The sequence below is a fragment of the Protopterus annectens genome, chromosome 10.part0 (assembly GCF_019279795.1).
Source record: "Protopterus annectens isolate FY-2018-M chromosome 10.part0, PAN1.0, whole genome shotgun sequence".
Classification (NCBI taxonomy): domain Eukaryota; kingdom Metazoa; phylum Chordata; order Ceratodontiformes; family Protopteridae; genus Protopterus; species Protopterus annectens.
Window position 1 is genome coordinate 1,368,330,527 of NC_056744.1, and position 20,927 is coordinate 1,368,351,453.

At 38.5% G+C, this 20,927-nt stretch overlaps 1 protein-coding gene across 1 annotated transcript in view; it reads left to right on the forward strand.

Moving 5' to 3' along the window:
- LOC122814279 (receptor-type tyrosine-protein phosphatase C-like) overlaps positions 1-20,927 on the forward strand; it is a 2,027,173-nt gene that overhangs the window by 708,761 nt on the left and 1,297,485 nt on the right. Inside the window, exon 18 of the mRNA XM_044086870.1 lies at positions 11,997-12,008. Coding sequence (XP_043942805.1) covers positions 11,997-12,008 — 12 coding nt within the window. The remainder of the gene's footprint in view (positions 1-11,996; positions 12,009-20,927) is intronic.

A 20,927-nucleotide genomic window follows, 5' to 3' on the forward strand; every position in this document is an offset into this window, starting at 1 on the left:
AACTTTCAGTACCCTCTCTGTCCAACCAGTGCTTCGTGCCCCTGCCCAAGTAGCTGACACACACACACACACACACACACTTTGAGATAAGAGTTTATACAACCACATAGACCCTCCTGGGAAAGGCTGGCACAGGTTCTCCAGCTGTGCCCCTATTACCCAGACTATATGGTAGTAATTACTGCCACCACCCACCTAATAATTATCAGCTACCCAAAGGCCCATAAAAGGGTGTCCAATTATTACTGTGCAATATTATTATCCAATTGGTAAGTGTGACTAAACAGTCAAGGCTGATTAGAGTGGCTTTGTACAGTTTTACCAAAGACATGCAAGTACTCTTTTAAGAGCTCAACTTATCTCTACACAAAACAGCCATGGTTGAAAGGGTTTAAAAATATTTAATAATAAAGAGATCACAGAGAAATACTTAAAACAATGCATTAGTAAAGTTATGACATCACAGAAAAACACTTAGAAATAGCTAGGAACTAGAAAGATTAGACTAAGAGAAAACACAGTGCTAAAATCCTACTTACATATAGAGCAAGGCATAGTGCTGTGAGTTGGATGGTCGAGACAAAAATGCTCAATAATCTCTGGTTCTCTCTGGTTAAATTTAAATTGCAGTTCTGATTCACATTACATCATTCTTCACACTTTCCCAGGGTTCCCAGGCTACACATTACATCATTTTTCATGGGTTCCCAGGCTAACAGAAACTGCATTTACATTCTTAACATCTCCTTTTGTTATCTTGCAGCTGGTCAGGAAGTAGAGCAATAAAAATACATTTGCATGTTTAAATCTAGCAATTTAACTATTGGTTAAAACAATATAAAGAATGTGCTAGCCCAGACAGAAGGACTCTGAATTTTTAACTTCAAAGGACAGACATGAAATGCTTGACTTAGCTTTCTTTACAGCAGAGGGCAATGTTGTTACATTTTTGAAGTTCAACATTTCGCAGCATATTCTTTCATTTAAGAAAACAAGCCTGTAGCCTACATTTATATTTCCAAATGACAGAATTGTGTACAAATTTCTATTTGGAAAGGCTGGCAGCCTTCACCCATCTCTACCAGTCTTCACAACCATTCTAAGCATCTACAGCAATTAGAGAGACCTCAGAGGTTTCTAACAAAGAAGATCAAGGGCCTCCAGCATACTCCTTACACAGACCGACTAAAATCCCTGTCACTCTACTCTGTGTCTATAGACTTCTAAGGGGAGACTTATGCCTGGCCTACAGGGCAACCCAAGACCCAAACCTAATGAACTTACTGTCTATCCATAAATCAAATAGGCCTAGGACTACCTGTTCCAGGGACTTAAATATGGCCTGTGACTTAAACAGGACACGCTGGAGGGAGAGATTTATCTCCCAGCGACTGCCATGTCTTTGGAACAGGCTACCCGTTCATGTGAAACAGAGCACCTGTATAACACTGTTCAAGAGTGACCTGGATGAGTTGATTGGGGATCGTAAATTCTTACAGGGAATAGTGCCCTCGGCCCTCCTGAACATGGGCAGTCATCCCTAAATGCAATCTTGGGTATTATCTAGTACCTCTACGGTATTATTTTGGATGGAAACGGCTAGGCTTAAAATGACCTCTTGGTCGATAGCTTAGTAATCTCCTATGATCCTATGAACACCGAATCTGGATTGTCTAGACATAGTAAGGCCTTATTAAGTTTAATGCTATTGGCTGTTAAAGAAGCAATTACTAGAAAATGGAAATTATAATCTAAACCGACTGTAACTGAATATTGTTAAAGAGATAAAAGAACTGGAAGTGGGATCTTTAGAAAAGGGAAAAAGCAAAATACACAGAAATTATTATTTTATTTTATTTATTTTATTTTATTTATTTTACATTTGTTAACCGGGGGTGTCTGACTGAGCCGAAAAGGCCCTTTTTCAGCAGAGGCCTGGGGAGAAAAGCTCCACAAAGAAAAATTACAGACACATTTAGTTATTTAGACATGATCAATATTCACACAAATTACAAGAGACATGTTTTTACAGTGGTATGCGGCACATAAACAGTTACAGTGGAGAGAACAAACAAAAAAATATTAATTTTAAAAATAAAGGTAATTAATAGATTTGTGGTGTACAGCTGAAATTTGGAACATAGATAGAATACATACATAGTACACAGGTACAGTACATACATTGCAGATTAGCCAGTGTTTATGAGTAAGATTGAAAACTATTATCAAATGCTCTAGATTTAGTATGTATATGTTATCCGCTTTCACTAGCCTGGGGAGCAATCATGGCACTGCCAACTTTGCCTGAAATGTTGCCTGATGAGGTCTTTAAAGGAGGCTTTGGATGATGTGTTTTGAATGGGATAGAGTTCCATTTTTTAGCCACTGAACTACTATATAGTGCATCTCCAAAGCTATTGTAGCTGTTGGTGACTTCTAGTAGTAGTTTGCTTGATGATCTAAGAGGCCTTTTGGCTGAGTGATGCTGTACTAGGTGTTTGAGGGCAGGACACTTATTGGGGAGGTAATAGATAGAATGACAGAGGCAGAGCTGATTGTAGGTTAGGAGGTTGGGCAGTTCAAGCCAGTGGAGCTGTCTCAAAGCAGTACAGTGATGAGTTCTATATGAGCAATTTGCAGCAAAGTGGGCAATTCTGTTATAGCAGACTTCCATTTTGCTTAGTTCAGTTTTGTTGAGATTAGTCAAAATGGGAGATGCATAGAGTAGGGTGGATAGAAGTTGGGAGCGAGCAATGGCTGACCTTGTGTTGTTGGTAAGAAATGGTATGATAGGATAGAGTGACCCCAGTATGGCATGTAATTTTTTAATAGTTAAGCTGAGATGACTATCAAATTTTAGGTGGGAGTCTATGGTTATTCCCAATAGCTTAGCTTGTGCCACTGGAACAATTGGAGTAGCATTTGTGGAGTAGATTGGGAATTGACTGTTAGTGTTTTTGTTAGAACTGGTTATAATCATAAGCTGAGTTTTCTTTGGATTGAGGATAAATTTGGCTTTGGTAAGGTAGTTTTCAATGTCAGAGAATGCTAGCTGAGTTGTTTGCAGGAGGGTGGGAATGTTTTGTGCAGCACAGATTAAGGTAGTGTCATCTAGATACTGAATTATAGATGCATGCTGTGTGGAGGTATGGAGGTCATTTGTGAAGACTGTGAATAGTAGTGGTCCTAAGACAGAACCCTGTGGGACTCCTATAGTTATGGGCAGCTGAGGAGAGAGAATTTTCCCATTTCACAGCTTGGTGCCTGTCAGTTAAGTAACTTTGGAACCAGGTAAGAGTGGAATTTGATAGATGATATTGGTTTAGTTTGTTTAGCAGGATTTGGTGTGAGACTGTGTCAAATGCTTTGGACATATCCAAAAAAAAGAGTTGACACCTGTAGGCCTTCATTTTTGTGATGGTTTACTGTGTCTGTGAAGCAGAGGAGGGCTGTAGTGGTACTATGGGCAGGTCTGAAACCATGCTGTGTAGGTGACAGGATGTTGCTCTCTAGGAGATAGTTTAGCATCTGGGTATGAATGCATTTTTCTAGTATTTTGGCCAGGGGGAGAGTAAAGCAATGGGTCTGTAGTTATTAAGTTCAGTGGAGGTCTCGCCTTTATGTATGAGTGAAACATAGGATATTTTCCAGAGTTTGGGCACATAGTTTTCAACAATTAATCTGTTTATGAGAGTGAAGACTAGGATAGCAATAGCATCTTCTGTGAGTTTCAAGAAATAGCTGGGGAGTAGGTCAGCCGCTGTTGATGAGGTTTTTAGTTTGGAGAGCATGCTTTTGATTGAAGTGGTGGAAACTGTTTTGAGGGTAAAGCTTGTATTAGTGTTATTTGTGTTGGGGGGGATAGTGAGGAAGGAACTGTCCTGTGATACTAAGGATAGAATTGAGATCACAAAGTGGGAATTTAATTGTGTTTCAATGGGAACTTTAGTGTCAGGGGTGGTTGGTTTGGGGGTAGCCTTTTGGGTGGATTTTAGTAGCTGGTTTACATTTTTCCAAAATTTTTGTGGGTTGTGTTGGTATTTAGTTTGTAATGTTGTGTAGTAGGATTTTTTGTCCAGCCTAATGCATTTTTTTGCATCGTTGAGCAGTTCTTGGTACTTAGTTAGGCTTTGTGTTTCTTTGTTTTTTTGATAGTAAAGCCAGGCAGTGTCTCTGGACTTGAGGATTTGTTTGGTTTCTTTACTGAGTCAGGGGTTTGTAGAGGTTCTAACCTTTATTTTGCGCAAGGGAGCGACAGTGTCTAGGTATTGTAGAAATGTTTTGTTGAAATATGCTACAGCCTGGTCAAGTGGGAGGGTTTTTAGGGGGGGTCCAGTCACAGTTACAGAATAAAGTGTTGAGGACCTCAGGAGAGAATTTTTTTTGTGTTTTTGGTGGATATATAGTTAGTGGTTTTGCATATGCTTGTTCTACTATGTAGAAAGTATATTATGTTGTGGTCACTTAAGGTGTCTGGGAGACTGCCTGTATGAGGGTACAATGTGGGGTTGTTAGTTAGAACCCAGTCAAGGATGGATTCCCGTTTAGATTTTTTATCACATCTAGTTGGAATTTGGACTAGCTGCTGGTAGCAATGGATATTTATTAGATTACTTGGTGGTTCTGATATACAGGTGAACCAATCTAGGTTGAAGTCCCCCAGAATAAGGGTTTCTTGTGAGTATGTGGAAGAACACCAGGATAAGAAGTCTGCAAGACTAGCAGGTATATTACCAGGTGGAATATATATCACAATTGTGGTGATGACCTTTTTAGGGTGAAGTTGAAGTTGTGAGATAAGTATGTCCCAATTATTGGGGGAGGGGTAGGAGTTTGGTAATTGATGGACAGTTAAGTTGGACTTGTACAGTAAGGCAGTTCCACCCCCTTTACAAAGTGGTCTGTCTTGTCTAATGATATTGTAGCCAGTAGGGAGAACTTCTGAGGTAGCTATGTTTTTATTTAACCAGGTTTCTGTTAAAGCAACTATGTCTGGGGAGTAGTGTGCTATTGTGGCCTGGAGTTCAGGTATTTTATTTTTGATACTTCTAATATTAATATTTAGCATTAAAAGATGGTTGGTTTTGTTGCTGTTGTTGATTTGCCCAGGGATGAAGAAAGTGGGGGTGTTATGTTCTGACATTTGTGTTGGAGCAGTTTATGTTGGACAGGATGGATTTGGGCCTGGGTTGGGGTGGATATCCCCACTTATGTTGAGCCTGGAGTTAAAATGGTTTATATAGATTTTGGAGTTTGGTGAGGAGTGTGAGAAAGTATTGTGTTTTTTTGGAGTACGAATGACAGCATATGTGTTTAGTTCTGAATTGGTCCGTTATGTAGTTCTTGAATAATTGTGGGCAGATATTATTATAATGTGTGGTGTCTGTATACGAGAGTGCATAATGTAGTGTTGTGCTACTAAGTTTAGGGATATTGCTAGAGTGATAACCTGTGGTGTAAAGAATTATGAGAAGACAGACTAGACTTAGTTGTGTGATAGTCATGGTTATAAAGTTTAAGTTGTTTCTAGGTGGGGGATCGGAATAGGAATTATAGGGTTGCACTATATGTGGATGGGGAAGTAGTGTGGGTGATGTAAAAAATGCACCTAGTGGGAATGAGACTGATTGGGAGTATTTTGTGTGGAGCAAGTTGGTGTGGTTTAATGTGATATGACTTGAGGAGCTGTGATTGGTGGAGGTGATGTGAGGGTGAGCTGTGGGTGTGGCTGTGATTACTAGAAATGTAGAGGTAGTGGGGGCAGGAGGGAATGGGGGCAGGGCAGGAGAGCGGAGAGAGCCCGAGCATTAGCGAGGGTGAATTGAGCGGGGCAGAGCCAACCAAGACAAGAGAAAAAAGTATTACTTTACAAATCTGAACACTTTAAACAAATTCCTGAGGTCTAATGGCTTACCGGCAAGCAGAATGTAATTGCTGAAGAGCACTTGTGTCCTGGTTGGAGACTAGAAATTTAAAGACAGATTAGAGTAGGGAGTACATTAGCAATGAAGGGGGAATATATAGAGATGCAAGCACTTTCGGGCTGCTTGATTATTAATTATTTCACAGGGATGGATGTGAATTAAATGTACTGTTCTATTGACAGGTAGGATTACTGTACTAGTGGTGGGGTAAACATACAAGTAGAATGCCTGGGTGGACTGACCCTGCTCTTGAGGCTGAAAATGTATATCCTTGTTTAGTTTGCAGTACAGATTCCTTCTTATACTGTATGGATGGAGTGGTAACTGCAGACTGCAGATTTGTTTGAGTGTGCTCTGAAGAGAGAGAGAGAGAGAAAAAAATGAGAAAATGAAACTAGTAGGAGACAAAGACAGGTCAAAGGACATAATGAGGAGATAGGAGGGTGTAAAAGATACAAATCTGAGGATAGTGTGGATAAAGCAGGAGAACAGATGCTACTGCTACAGTTTTCGAGTGCTTCAATAGTAACCAGATCACAGTGCCATAACTTAGTTTGGAAACAGGTTAATAAATCATGCATAATACATTAATCAGCCAATTATCCTGTGCATACAAGAAAAAGGAAAATGAACACAACAGCACAGCTGAAGCAGTAGCAGAGACAACTGTAGTGCTAAAGCAGTAAATACTGTTTCTAACGCCAAGACTAGGTCAATTAAATGTACATTACAGTTATAACAGCAGTTTTAGTAGCATAGAGGCAACATATCTGCAGTGGTAGTGTCAGTAAAAACACAATTCCCGAATGACAGAATCAACCAGTTAAATAAACAAATAAGCAGATCAGAAGTCAGGAATCAGAAAAATGAATACTAGTTGTATATATCCAAATACAGCAAAAAGTAAGTATTACTTTACAAATCTGAACACTTTAAACAAATTCCTGAGGTTTAATGGCTTACCGGCAAGCAGAATGTAATTGCTGAAGAGCACTTGTGTCCTGGTTGGAGACTAGAAATTTAAAGATGGCTCCATGCTCAGCAGGATTCTAATATAGACTTTGTATTGGGGGAGGGAGATAGTACAAGGGGTGTAAACCAGGTGGAATGCAAAGAAACCAGAGAGGCAATCAGTGGAAATCAGTGAAGGCCTCAGAGGGGGTAAGTAATAATTCAAACTACCTGTAAAGTGAAGTAGAGAAGAGACAGCAAAGATAATTAAGGTTGGGAGTGTGTCTTCACATTGACTTGCTGATTAGTAACCAGTTTGTGCACAGATTAGAGTAGGGAGATACATTAGCAATGAAGGGAAATGTATAGAGATGCAAATAAACAGGTGGGCCTCCAAGTGATACAAACTAAGGCAGAAAGCACTGAGAGGGCTGCTTGATGGTTAGTCACAGGGATGTGAATTAAATGTATACTGTCTATTGGACAGTTAGGATTACTGTACTAGTTGTGGAGTGGGGAGGACACAAGGCTACAACAGTCAGTTTTATTAGCAAGTTGAGAACTACTAAGAAATACTGATAATGTAATAGCTTCACACTCATAAAACACAAATAGAATGCCTGGGTGGACTGACCCTGCTCTTGAGGCTCAAAATGTATATCCTTGTTTAGTTTGCAGTACTGATTCCTTCTTATACTGTCTGGGTGGAGTGGTAGCCACAGACTGCAGATTTATTATACATGCAGAATAATGCTCTGGAGGAGGAATAAGGTGAAAAAGAAGACAGAAACTGAACAATGTATATAATGTTGGAATGAATGACAACTGATATAAGGGAAGAAAACATATGTATGGTATAATGCATGAAGAAATGTTAATATGGTTTGGTTTCTTTTCTATTAATGTATGTGTGCCTATGTCTTAGTGATAATTTTAATAATAGTGTTTAAAAAAAAAAGAACAAATATATTTGTTCACTGTAACTGTTCCAGAAATATTTTGCGGAGCTTTACTTATACCTGGGTCACAGTGATAAAGCTGTGAATGCAGCCCTGGTGTCTAGAGGTAGATTAGCAGCTCATGCACTTGGCAAACTCTGCAGGAGAGTATGGTCATGCCCATCCTGGCAAAGGGTGGGGTGAAGTCAGATGAACACTTTTACAAGCCCTCACTTCCTGAGGGTGGACTTTCATTTCACCAAGATATTGCTTTGTGTAGCCTTCAAGTATATTGTGTATGCACTTGTAAAAGAAAGGCATTGTGAGCTTCTCCAGTGATATTTGTAGCTTCATCCCCATTCATACCTCTCAACTGTCCTTCATGTTAAAGAATATCCTTCATATTTACCTTTTGTTTTTTCTATGCACCTCATAAAATTTTTGATTCTCTGATAAATTATTGTAGTCAGTAAATAATGTCAGATGTTAACCTTTCATATAAACTTGTTAGCTGAATTTCAGTAATATTTGAAAAGTGAACCTAATTTGGGATCTTTGTCCTCTCCATTATATTTATCTTTGCCCAGAACTGTTGAGGAAAGACATTAAGAGGTCTGCCACCCTCATCAAGGGGTAGTGTTAGGGCCAGTTAAAAATATCCTCATATAATGAGTCAGATGCTGTGGAAGGCACAAAGCTTCCGCACAGCTTACTGTATAATGGTCTCCAAGATGGTTGTCACCCTCAGACATCTATTGGGTAACTCCACCAGTAAAAGGAGACAAATGTCCAGCAGGGGTGGGGCTTGATCATCCTGCAGAGATGGGGGCTAGAAGGAATTAGGAAAAAAGCAGACATATTTAAAGAAGTTAACACAGTTTGTTAAGTTGCTTTCACCTATGTGATTCTTGTTATCTGTCTTTCCTTTTACTGTGCCTTTCTCTGATTTTCCTGCCTAGCACTTTGTCTTACATCTTGACATTAAACCGATTATTGTGATTTTATCTTTCTCCTTACCATGTGCCTTCTAGCCTACCATTTTAAGTCTTATGTATATCCTTGTTCATCACCTACAAATAAGCTCACTAACATAGATGTTTCTACAGTACAGTTTGTAATCCTTTACTCTTGCTTTCCTATGGCTTTTTTCACTTTTCCAATGCATTGCCTTGCTAGTTCTATTATTTATGATTTGTGGTAATACTTATTGTGATGAAAGGAGATACTGCCAGCACAGCTACCTGGAATGTTGTAAATAATTATATGTTATTGGCGAATATTGAAATGATTTATACAAGATGCTTGTGTTACAAATGCATTAGAAATATATGTCATGTGTATATCAAACTGCTCTTTACAGATGTTTGTGTTGAAAAGGTATTTGTAAAAGTGCTGTGTTTAAACTGTATCTACAGTGTGCCCTACTGGAAGAGAACAGAAGTGTACATGCACTATTGTAACTGTTTAAATGTATATATTTTAATAGTAGAAACTGGGATATAGGAGGTTAACCTCAGTCCCATAAACTTTAGAAAAAATGTCTGAAATTAAATTACTTTATAGGATGCAATATAAAGGCTACCTCTCAAGTTTTCAATGCGGCTAGAGATACAGAGTCTGTGTAAGGAAGCTTTCTGTACTGTCCTTGGAGTGAACTAATTGCTACTTTTGAAGCATGACGGAATACAATTGTTTTATGACTTCCAGCATCTGCCAAAGATCTAAATAAAGAAGAGTCCTTGTCTGTATATATTTTACAGGTAGATGCTAAATGCTGCCAGCTTCTAGCAATGGGGGCTTTAGCCTGGGAACTATAAGTCAGATGATCAGAAGTAATGTCATTCTGCAAGCTATCCCAGCATTAATATTTTAGATATTAATTTGAGAAGTCTCTTAGTTAGACAGAGCATTCTGCATTATATCTTGGACCTGACAACAACACGATCCACTCATGACATCTGCCTTGCTCTAATGATTAAGTTTCTAGGAAATAGCATAACTCTCTAAGATTCAGTCAAGAATACAATGAAACAGTTTAGATATTTTTCTTTATTTATTTTAGACTGTACTGCAATGTTATTTTAAATATTTCCTGTGACTTTGAACTCTGATGTCACTGTGAATATATATTTAGTATGATCTTGCTCTATTATTTATTATTAAATATATTTAAACATTTCATTGTAGCTGATCTGTGTAGAGATATTTAAGTTTTGAGAGTACTTGCATATTTATTTGATGACACTGTGTGGGCCACTCATAACAGCCTTCCTCTTGGTCAAATTACTATTTGTATTAAATTAATATTACACAGTAAGATGGGATGCCCTTTGTTAAGGGCCTCAAAGTAGCTGATTAGGCGTTCTGGTGGCAGTGGTAACTACCTTATAGTCTAGCAGAGGGCGGCATAGCTAGTAAACTTTACCAGCCTTTCCTAAGTGTGTGTGTGTGTGTGTGTGTGTGTGTGTGTGTGTGTGTGTGTGTGTGTGTGTGTGTGTCTGTGTGTGTTTCTAAAACAAATCTCCAAGAGTGTGTGTGTCAGCTACTTGGGCAGAGACAGGAAGCACTGGTTGGACAGAAACAGTGTTGGAGTACTTTGCTTGGAACCATGGCTAAGGACTTAACTCTATAGTTGTGCGAGTGGAAAGTCTTATTTGGGATCTGGAGAAAGAGGGAGAAACCAGCCCCAGACTGAATGTGGTCCTTGTGAGCTCTTAAGGGAAACTGCACTTGATACAGAGAGCTGCATCTGGAAATACTGTATGTGTACTTGTCATCCTGTCAGTGAATGTCCCCCACTGTTGCCAGTGGTGAGGATTGAGGCTTCTTGATTACTGGTCCAGCGGAGGGTCGTCACACTTATACATACAACCTCAGTGAAGACATTAGCTTTTTTTCTAATGTCACCTATGCAGTTTTGTAATGTATGTTGTAACTCCTTGTATGACAGTTTTTTTTAAAAATGTAGTATTTGTTTTATTGCACTGTTTGTGTTTTATTCAGTGCTCAGTGTTGTCATCTTTCTAGTCATCCTAAATTATGCCATTTCTGAAATTAAGTTGTTGCCAGCTCACAATGTTTTGCCACAGTATCCTTCAAATGTGCCATCTAGTCAGTTATTGTTGTAGTAGGTTTATTATGTCTGATTCATAAGACTGTTAAAGAATAAATGTACAGTAAGCATTGCTTATTTAAAATTCTCTGTAATGCATCTGTTCGACTTGAAGGCACTACTGCATTGCTGAAGATAATGGCAGTGGGAAAGTGAGAAGCCCAATACAGCTGTTATTTTCAGTAGAGGACAAAATGCATCAGTAGAAGACTAGAATACAGTTAAATCAAACTGTATAGTGGATACCTGAAGGAAGACAGAAAACAGCACTTTACCAAACAGTGTAATATGCATTTGTAACTATGCAAGTAATAGTCTCTCTCTCACACACACACACACACACACACACACACACACACACACACACACTGGGCATTAAACATTAGCTTTCTGTTTGACAGTGCAGGCTGAAATAGTCACACAATGAATAAGCTGCATGTCTATGCAAGGATATGGTATGCCTTGAGATGCAGAGATCCTTCCTCATTAACAAATCAGGACTAAAGCTGCAGGTATTTAATTTGTTCAACGTTTGTTACTCATAATGTTCTACCAACAAACTTCCTGTCCAGACATCTTTTGCTGCACGTTAATGCTAACATTGGAGGAATAGCCTCAGGCTATACCCAGTAGTTTTGGGAATGAAAATTTTCTGAGGCTTGCATTTTGCTCTTTATATATTTGGTTGATTATTTGTTTTATGCACATTGATCTCATTGCAGGTCAATGCATTCCATTTTTGGCTCTTCTCTTCATATTTTTTCTTATTGACCTTCTGCTCATGACTTAGCAGCTTTTTCAGATCAACCTGAAAGATAGTTTTGGTGTTTTTCTGGGATTTTTACCTGTTATTGTTTATATTCCTAATTGTTTCCTTTTTACCTGCTAAAATCTTAGATTCCCTGTCTGGGAGTCTATGTAAATGGTATTTAACTAAAGAATGTAGTTGGTAGGCTTCATAAGGTACTGAATGACATTTGCGATCAGAAAGTGTTATGTATATTATTTACACATTATAAAACTATAAATGTATTTTACAAGTAATTGATTATTTCTCTGTTATTTTTACAGCTTCACCGTGTGGTAAGTAGTACTTTTCCTTTTTATGATTAACATCATGCATGCATTGTGAACATAATTCTTGAGAAATTTGATTGGAAATTATATTCAGTTGAAATATGCAAAAATAAAGTTAAAAATTAAGCAGTAATGTAAAGGGAGAAAATGAGCTAAATCACATCATAGGCTACCTTTTTCTATACCTGCACATACATAACCTTTCCCCTTTTAAAATTTCTTCCTTACAAAATAATCTTATTATCCATGGGATACAAGGCTTCAAATGTCAGGAGCCTGCAACTGGAAGTTAAATGTTACAAAGTACAGTTTCTTAGAGATTGTTCAGCTTGATTAAAGATCTTATTGAATCTAGTCATCATTTTCAGTGTCTGTTTTTTATCACCCATCCTGACAAACTCACTGACACCCCCCGATGTCAGAGCAGAGAAATATATTAGCAGAAGTGAAAAATACATTTGCTTTCAAGACTTTTATGAATTTGAAGTACAGATACTTCAAAAAAATATATTTGCAACTGCCTTAAAGCTTTCACTTTAAGTATATTTAGCAGAAAACTGAAAACGTTGGCTTGTAAAATGTAATAATCCTGTCAGTGAATTAAATGAGACTTCTGAAAAGGGACTGTGTGCTACAATCCTGCATGTTGGTGGGAAATAAGCCTGAGAGGATATTTGACTGTTTTGTTTTTCTTGAAAAGGAGAAAGCCAAAATAGCAGTTAGAGAGAAGCTCTGAAAGTATTGTTAGCCTAGAAAGAATTTGTCATTTATTTCCCATTTGTTCTTTATAAGGGCACAAGTTCATGCATAGATTGTAGCTGCATATGTTACTGAACTGAAGAATAACACAATGTCACTCTTCTCAGGCTGGATAAGAGGAAGGTTACAGTTAGTTGCTTGTCAGGGGCCAGGATTCTTCAGATCATGCAAGCATTCAGGTCACTTACCCTTAAGTACCAGTATGACAGTCCATGTGGGTGTGAATGACCTGAAACATACCTCCTTAGACTATATGAAGAGTGAGACATGATTGAACTCTCAGAATATGTGTCACTGGCAGGTATTAGCCTAGCACTGAGCAGCATTCTACCATCTCCAAGGATGATGCCGCAATACCAGCAGAAAATGATCAACTTCAATAATCTGTTTAGCTACTGGTGTGTTTCCATGGGGTCCAATACTTGTCAACCTGGGAGGATATGGTTGACAGACCACACTGCTTTGCCAGGGATGCTCTTCTCCTGTCACATCTAGGCTTTCAGATATTGGCCAAAATATTATCTACCCCTTTAGAGGTTTTTTTATGCTTTGCCAACAGACAAATCTTCCATCATAACAAAAGTTACTCAGGACAAGCTAAAGGTGTTACTGCTCAATGCTAGGAGTCTCAACAAGAAACTGCTCTCCACGGTAACTCTCCTCACCATGGAGAATGCTGACATCTATGCAGTTACTGAAACATGGTTCAAAGCCATGGAAATACTCCAGCAGTGCATGGCTATAAAACCTTTCATACATTCCAACCACCCACTGAACATGAAAGAGCAAAAGACAGAGGTGTATTTATCTACATAAAGGATAAGCACACCTCAAGGCTGGTCAAACAATATGACATGCTTGAGCTACTCCATGTTCAACTAACCATGGGAAAAATCTATTATCATACTCTTGCAAGCAACAGGTCTCCCAACATGAACCAGGAAACACATACCTCATACCTTATACCTGAAGTTATTAGAATCACTCACCATCCATCCCAATACCATTCTCATGGGTGATTTGTAACTACCCTTCCATTAATTCGGAGGCATGCATGACCACTAACATGCAGGCCCAAAGATTTCTTAACTTTGTAAATTCATATGCCATAGAGGAGATAGTCTGCACTCCCACAAGGGGAACAAATATCCTAGATCTGGTACTCACAAATATGGGAGAGTGCTGCACCCCCTCACTAGAGTGATGTCCTTACTGGTGAGATTAGATTGCAAAGTGGTGTCCCTTGAAATAAAGGAAAAACTAGTCCTCCAACTTAACACCCCAAACTTTTAAGAACTTCTCTAAGGTAAATTGCTTCCTATTAAGGGATGGCATAGGTAGTTTCCAAGCTGCCCCAAGTCCAGAAAGCACAGAAACCTATGCAGAGGCATACACAAAAGCCCTGTATGGCCATATAAGCAACTGCATAGAAACAGCAGTACCAGAACAAAATAAACCCAGGTCGTACTGCCAAAACAAGCCACCCTGGTGGACCCCTTGTATTCATAGGTTGCACAAAAAAGAAAGAAAATATTGTTGAGAAGTAAGAGGAAGTGTGCACAACAGAGCAAAAAGTCCCTTATTGGTCTAAACAAATGAATCAGGGAACTAGTCAAGTCTCTGAAAGTATACTTTGAAGTAAAAATAGCCTCCAAAACTAGGTATAGTCATAAGTGATTTTTCAGTTATGTTCACAATCTTGACAACACCCAACAATGTGCGGAATAACAGTAGATGGCATCACCTTTACTCAGACAGAAGATATAGCAAATCTGATGAGCAGGTTGCCACTGCTCTCTGTAAAGATAAAAACATGGCTTAAATCAGGACTTATCAAACCCATTAGGAACTCTATTTAACCGCAGCCTCAGGACTAGCTTTGTCCCGGCAGAGTAGAAGATAGCAACAGTTATCCCTCTGCATAAAGGGAGCCATGTACTGACCTGGGAAATTACAGACCCATAAGTTTGACTAGTCATATATGTAAGGCCATAGAAGGAATAATCATGGACCTGATAAATAATGACATAGGAAAACTCCAAACCCAATTCAGCTTTGTCAAGGGCAGATCATGCATATTGAATTTGTTGGATTTCTTTGAGACAGTCACTAAGGCCATGGATGAGGGTAAAACAGTACATACCTCAACCTGGCCAATGCATTTGACACAATTCCTCATGCAGGTATTATAAAAAAACTCAAAAACTGAGTATTAATTCCTACGTCACCAGATAGATAGTCAGATGGCTCATGGATGGGAGACATGTGGCTAAAGTGAGTCAGTCCAGATCCAGCAAGAGTCCATTTGCTAGTGGTGTACCACAGGGCTCAGTGCGGGGACCACTACTTTTCAGAACATACTTCTCTAAAATCAAGGCTAATATGAAAGGCCTCTGGATGACAAAGATTGCTAACAACTGCAAGCTGGGGCAATCATTGACTCCCCCAAAGATGTAGATATCCTTCAGGATGGCCTAGATAAGACAAATAATTGGTGGCTGAACCATGGCCTAAAACTAAATGTGAAAAAGTACATTATCATACCCTTTGGGAAGTCAAATACCCCTGCAAACTACAGCATCAATAACACATCCCTAAGAGTAGACTCAGAGGTGAGAGAACTAGGTACACAGATAGGAGGCTGAACTTTGGCAGCCATGTGTCCGCAGTGTTGATGAAGTCCTTCTATGTGGCACAAGTTATATGTAAAGTTATGGCATCCATATCAAAGGAAATTATAGTTCCATGTACTCAGCTCTCATTAAACTAATAATTGAGTACAATGCACAATGTGGCATGCTCTTGACTAGGCACTTACAGGAGCTGGAGTGGCCTCAGAGGTTCCTCACAAAGAAAATGCAGAGTGCAAATTTTACTCCATCCCTACCAACTATTATGGGATGGCCTATGCCTGACCTACAAGGTACTCACAAATCCAGCCTGGATGGAGCTGCTACATATCCGCAAGTCAAACTGAGTGATGCTCACCCAATCTAGGGAACTAAACTTAGTCAACGACTTAAACAAAGCATGTCAGAGAGACAGATATGTCTCAGAGATTACTCCTGCTGTGGAACAGGCTTCCTATTAACATTAATCACAGCCCTTTCCTGGCCCTCTTCTAAAGGAATTTGGATCATTGAATGGGAAATTGCAAATTCACACCTGGTGTAGTGCCTATGTCCTCTATGGGCAGGGGCAGTCTGTAAGATATTCAATGCATAAGCACAAATGCATTCCATCCTCTTGACCCCTAGGAGCAATATATTAGGTAAAATTTAATTATATTGGCTAGCTTGTAAGAGCTCTTAAGCTGTGAGTCTCCTATGAACCTATGGAAAGACTGGGAATATCACATACCGAAAATAATATGGTGTTATACAAGTGATTCACTTTCCCAGGAAAGTGCCAGTAGACCTTAGTAGTTGAATACAGTAGACGTTAATGTGAGTGGAAAGCTTAATTGTTATAGCATAGAGGATTATGATTGGGTCACTGATCATAACCCACTTATTATGAGTTCAAGACATGGATGCCAAGAAATTCACCTCGAGAGATAGAAGCTCGAGAGTTGAATCCTGGCATCTATCAAGAACACATATAAGGTGTTATGAATGGTGACACGATCATAATTCTTTGTAGTGCATGGAGATTTATCTGCACCATGTACTAGTAGTTAAAGGGAAAAAAATCACAAAGTGTTTCCCACCTTTTAAAGCCTTAAAACACTTAGCGAGCGTTATCAGAGAGGTAATGTATTTTTGGTATTTTCCTCATAAAATATGTGGTTTTCAGACAACCATTGAAGTTTGAAGGTACTTAATAATTTGAGTTGCAGCTTTTTTATTCTTTAGATTATGCAGACAAACATACATCCTGCTATTCTATCAAGTCTGTTAAGTTTTTTTTTTTTTTTTTTACAAGACATTAGGAACATGTTAAGGTTACCAACAACAGATAGAAACAAATGTTTTGCTCTGCCACTGTCATTTGCTAGTGAGTTCAGATTTTAATGCCATTTGGCCCAACCTTACCAAGACAAGCAGGAGGTACTTAACAATTGTTAAATGTGGCTCTCATTCCATTCTGGCACTTAAATTGTTTGTCTTTTTATGAATATTGGAGCATAATCAATACTCTCCATGCACTACAAAGCAATTAGTGGCAACAAGTTATCTAAATAATATGGCCACTGTTGCAAAGATAGACAAGATTTTTATTTGTGTTGATTGCAAAATCTGCATAAAATTATTAAAAGGAGTATTGCACATCAGTTACATTTAAAGATGTGGTCTTAATAATGCTAAATGCTAAGCTCTTTGAAAGGTAGTTTTTTGGTAGGTAAAGGTAGATACACAAAACTCTACATTGGGTCCATTTTATAGACTATTAAGAATGATGTAGTTTTAGACTTCTGTGCAACATTTCATCAGCAGCAGAGGTGTTTCAGAGATTTGTTGCGCACACAGTTGATGATAGAAGGTGTTGTGCACATAACTGACAATCTATTTCTGTGGGTGCAGACACAACAGCCTCATAAAAGATTAAGACAACAGAGCATCAAGTTAAATAAGAGTAAATGTGAAATGAGTGACATTTCTGAAATACATTGGCCATACACTAATGCCAGAGGAATACAGAAACTGCAAGAGCAGTTGTATAAGTGCCAAAGACAGAAGACATGTGAACATTGCATAGATATTTTAGAATGATACAATATCTTAGAAAGTATCTATGTAATTTGTCTGAAATAACTGTGCTTTTAAGAAAGTTGTTAAAGCAAGTGCAGCCTGGGAATGATAGTTTGAAATGGTTTTGAAATTATTAGGATATTAATTGTAGATACACTGATGTTAAACTACTATGATGTGAATAAGCCATTTATTTTCCTAGAACTTCTAGAAAGAACATCCTTTCATTACGTCACTGCTGCTGTCATTAATTCACTTCTCTCCATATAACTATGGAATACTTCATGTTTATCATCTTCCCTTAACACATTAAATCTATTTCTTATCTACCCATCAGGCTTCTTCTCTGTTACTCTCCCTTCACAAAACACCTAAACTCAATCACTCACTCCGGCTCAACATGCTCCTCCCTCTCCAGCATCAGTTCTTCATCATCGTCTTCCTTTCCAGCCTCACTCCTTACACCCTTTTACCTTCACCACAACATATGCCATCAATACACATTAACACAGCCCACCTTATTAACATTTCTCACACAAGTACCAACTTCACCTGCCTGCTTATTACCTTTACCATCCCAAAACACATCTGTAGATCTACAGATTCCTTCCCTTCATTTTACCAGCTGCCCACTGCTACACATAAATGAATTTAGACATTAAACACTATTTATTCTGCTTGTTAAACACCAAATCAAATTGCCTAAATACTTTCATTATTTATTTCCCATCTTACTGCTGCTTCTTCAAAGTAATACTAAGTACAGCTCTGATCTACAGCATCTGTTCTGTTACCCAAAATATTTAAAAATAGATCTAATCAATATTATAATAACTCTTCACAACCCAGGCCTCCTAGCAGATCAAACCAAAATGCAAATAAATAACTAAATCTCTGAGACTTGGCTGAAACCTGATAATCCCTTTCACTACAACCTTCCTCCCTGGTACAACTACTTAATAGACTGTAGACCAGGCAACACTAAAGGAGACGGTACTAAATTCTTACACAAATCTCACTTGAAATTAAAACTTGCATGTAAAGTCTCACACACCTCAAAATCTATGCCAAACTGGCTCCTAGTAGGAATTTAATTGCTTGACACTAATTGTATCCAAATGACAGTTATACACCTCCCAGCTCCATCCTCTGTAAAGAAACTTAAAGGCAATATTTATGCAATTTTAGCCAACCCCAACCACAAGAAAAACATAATAATTCTAGGAGACTTTAATATCATTATGTTAAAACCCATTAATGCAGATGTCAAAAAATTCCTCTAACTGATGTCATTGTCTCCAATAGTCCAAACATAATCCCCGCATTGCAGTTTACTCACTTTCACTTACCACTCATTGACCCCTCAGTTTTTAGTTCTTTGCCCAGCTCTCAAAATGATACTGATCTAATGCCAGCATTGCAGAACTTACTGTGAGCCTTACTGCCCTCAACTGCACACCAATTGTAGACAGCATATAGCCAAACAAAGCAGTGAATTCCTTATAAACATTCTGTACTCTTTACAAAACTCACACTTTCCCTTAAACCTCTGGACTTTCCAATTCAAAATCTAGAAATTGGGTAATCCATAAGTTAAAATTCCTCCTTAGTCCCAGGGATAAATACTGGCATTCATGGAAATCTAATTCCACCTCAGAAAACTGGGAACTGTATACTTTTAAGGAACATAGCCAACAAAGCCATTAGAAGACACAAAAATCATTCCATGATACATACTGTATTCAAAACTCTCTTAAATACAGCATCAGGAAATTTTAGAAAGAAGTCAACCTCACTAGACATACTTTATTTAATACCAACTGCGTCCACCATCTTGTCAGCAGATGACAATTGATGTTTATCAAATGCATGCCTGTTTTCCTGTTTTTCTGTGTTTCTTTTTCCTGGATCCCCTCTGAAAATGGGCATATCTCAATAGGGTCAATCTAGTCAAAAATGTAATAATAAACAAATATCAAAAGTATCTGTGGTAGCAATTCACCTGAAACTCTATGGACCCGAAGTGTTTTCATTCCTGGATAACTGTCGCCTAGCTGCCTAGACTGTTGAGAACTTAGTAACAGTGAGGACATCTTTCATTAATATTATTTCATTCTATAGGAATTACACTGAATCCAACAAACTCACTGTCAACCTATACAGATGCTTCCATTTGTAGCCTGTATTTTGGGTACAAGGTTTTGCATAGCTAGACTATCCATCAGGAAGCTGGGTTATGGTTTAGTGTACTTTATTTTTTATTTATTTACACTCTCTAAGTCAGGTTTTTGCATCTTTTTCTCTAGGTTCTTTGGCTGATGGCAGCAGCTATCACCATGGTTCCTCATGCCAATTACGCCATTAAAATTCTACAGTGGACCCTTCAGGTCCAATTGTCTCAATATATGGATACTCTTTTATTATCAGGTGCATTTCTCAGGTATGCAGATGTCACAACTTTAGATGGCTCTGAGCAATTTCTTCATCAGCAGTCCATTTCCCTCATTATTTTCTTTGATGATAGACACCACAGCTGTATCAGCCATTGGGTGGGGATAGTTATTTCAGGTGGGTGGACAGTTCAAGGGGTTGGACATTCAGATCTCACTGTTTATATCACTATATTGAAGATTTGGGCAGTACTCTTGTCCATGTAAGATTTCCATGACTCCCTCATAGTGAGACTTCTCCACATACAGTAGTAAAATATGGCCGTTGTATGGTACCTCAAAAAGCAGGGGCTTACACAGTCCCTTTCCCTTTGTCAGGAAGCTCTGAGATTGTGGGAATTATAGATATCCAGTAACCACTTTGTTGTTACTCCAGACATCCCTGAAAAGTCTAATTCACTGTTAGACAGTGTCAGCAGATCCCCACTGCTGCTGCCACACAAGTAGTCTCTCAACAGCTCAGAAATTGTTCTAGAAATGGAGAAAAGCATGCTGCGATCTCTTTGTCCTCTCAATCAGTGCCAAGTACAGCAACCTTTTCTCCTTCATTTCATCACAGCAGAATATCTGACAGATGCTGTTGCCCACATGTGGTCATATAAACTTCTTTATGTGTTTCTTCCATATCCTGTAATGAAAGGATTCATTCAGAAGAAAAAAGTTCAGCAAATCTGGTTCACTCTGGCTGTCTCATCTTCTGGAGAAGTTCCTGTTTGTAAGATCCACACAAATATGACTTACATCAGGCAAAAGTTATCCAGACATCTGCTCCTTTTTGGCTATCTACATGAATTCACAAATGGACATGTTTTTAGACTAACCCATAAGGATTGGAGCCTTTATTTACGTACGTATGAATGCATTTATTTATTTTGCTCCTATTCCTACTATTCCGGATTATCCTACAGACATTTTTGAGACTGGGAACCAAATTTAATCGTTACCTTTGGCTGTCATTTCTAATTTTCATCAAGGTCAAAATTCAAATTCATTAGCCCCTTAGCTTTTCTCAGAAGCACCTTTTT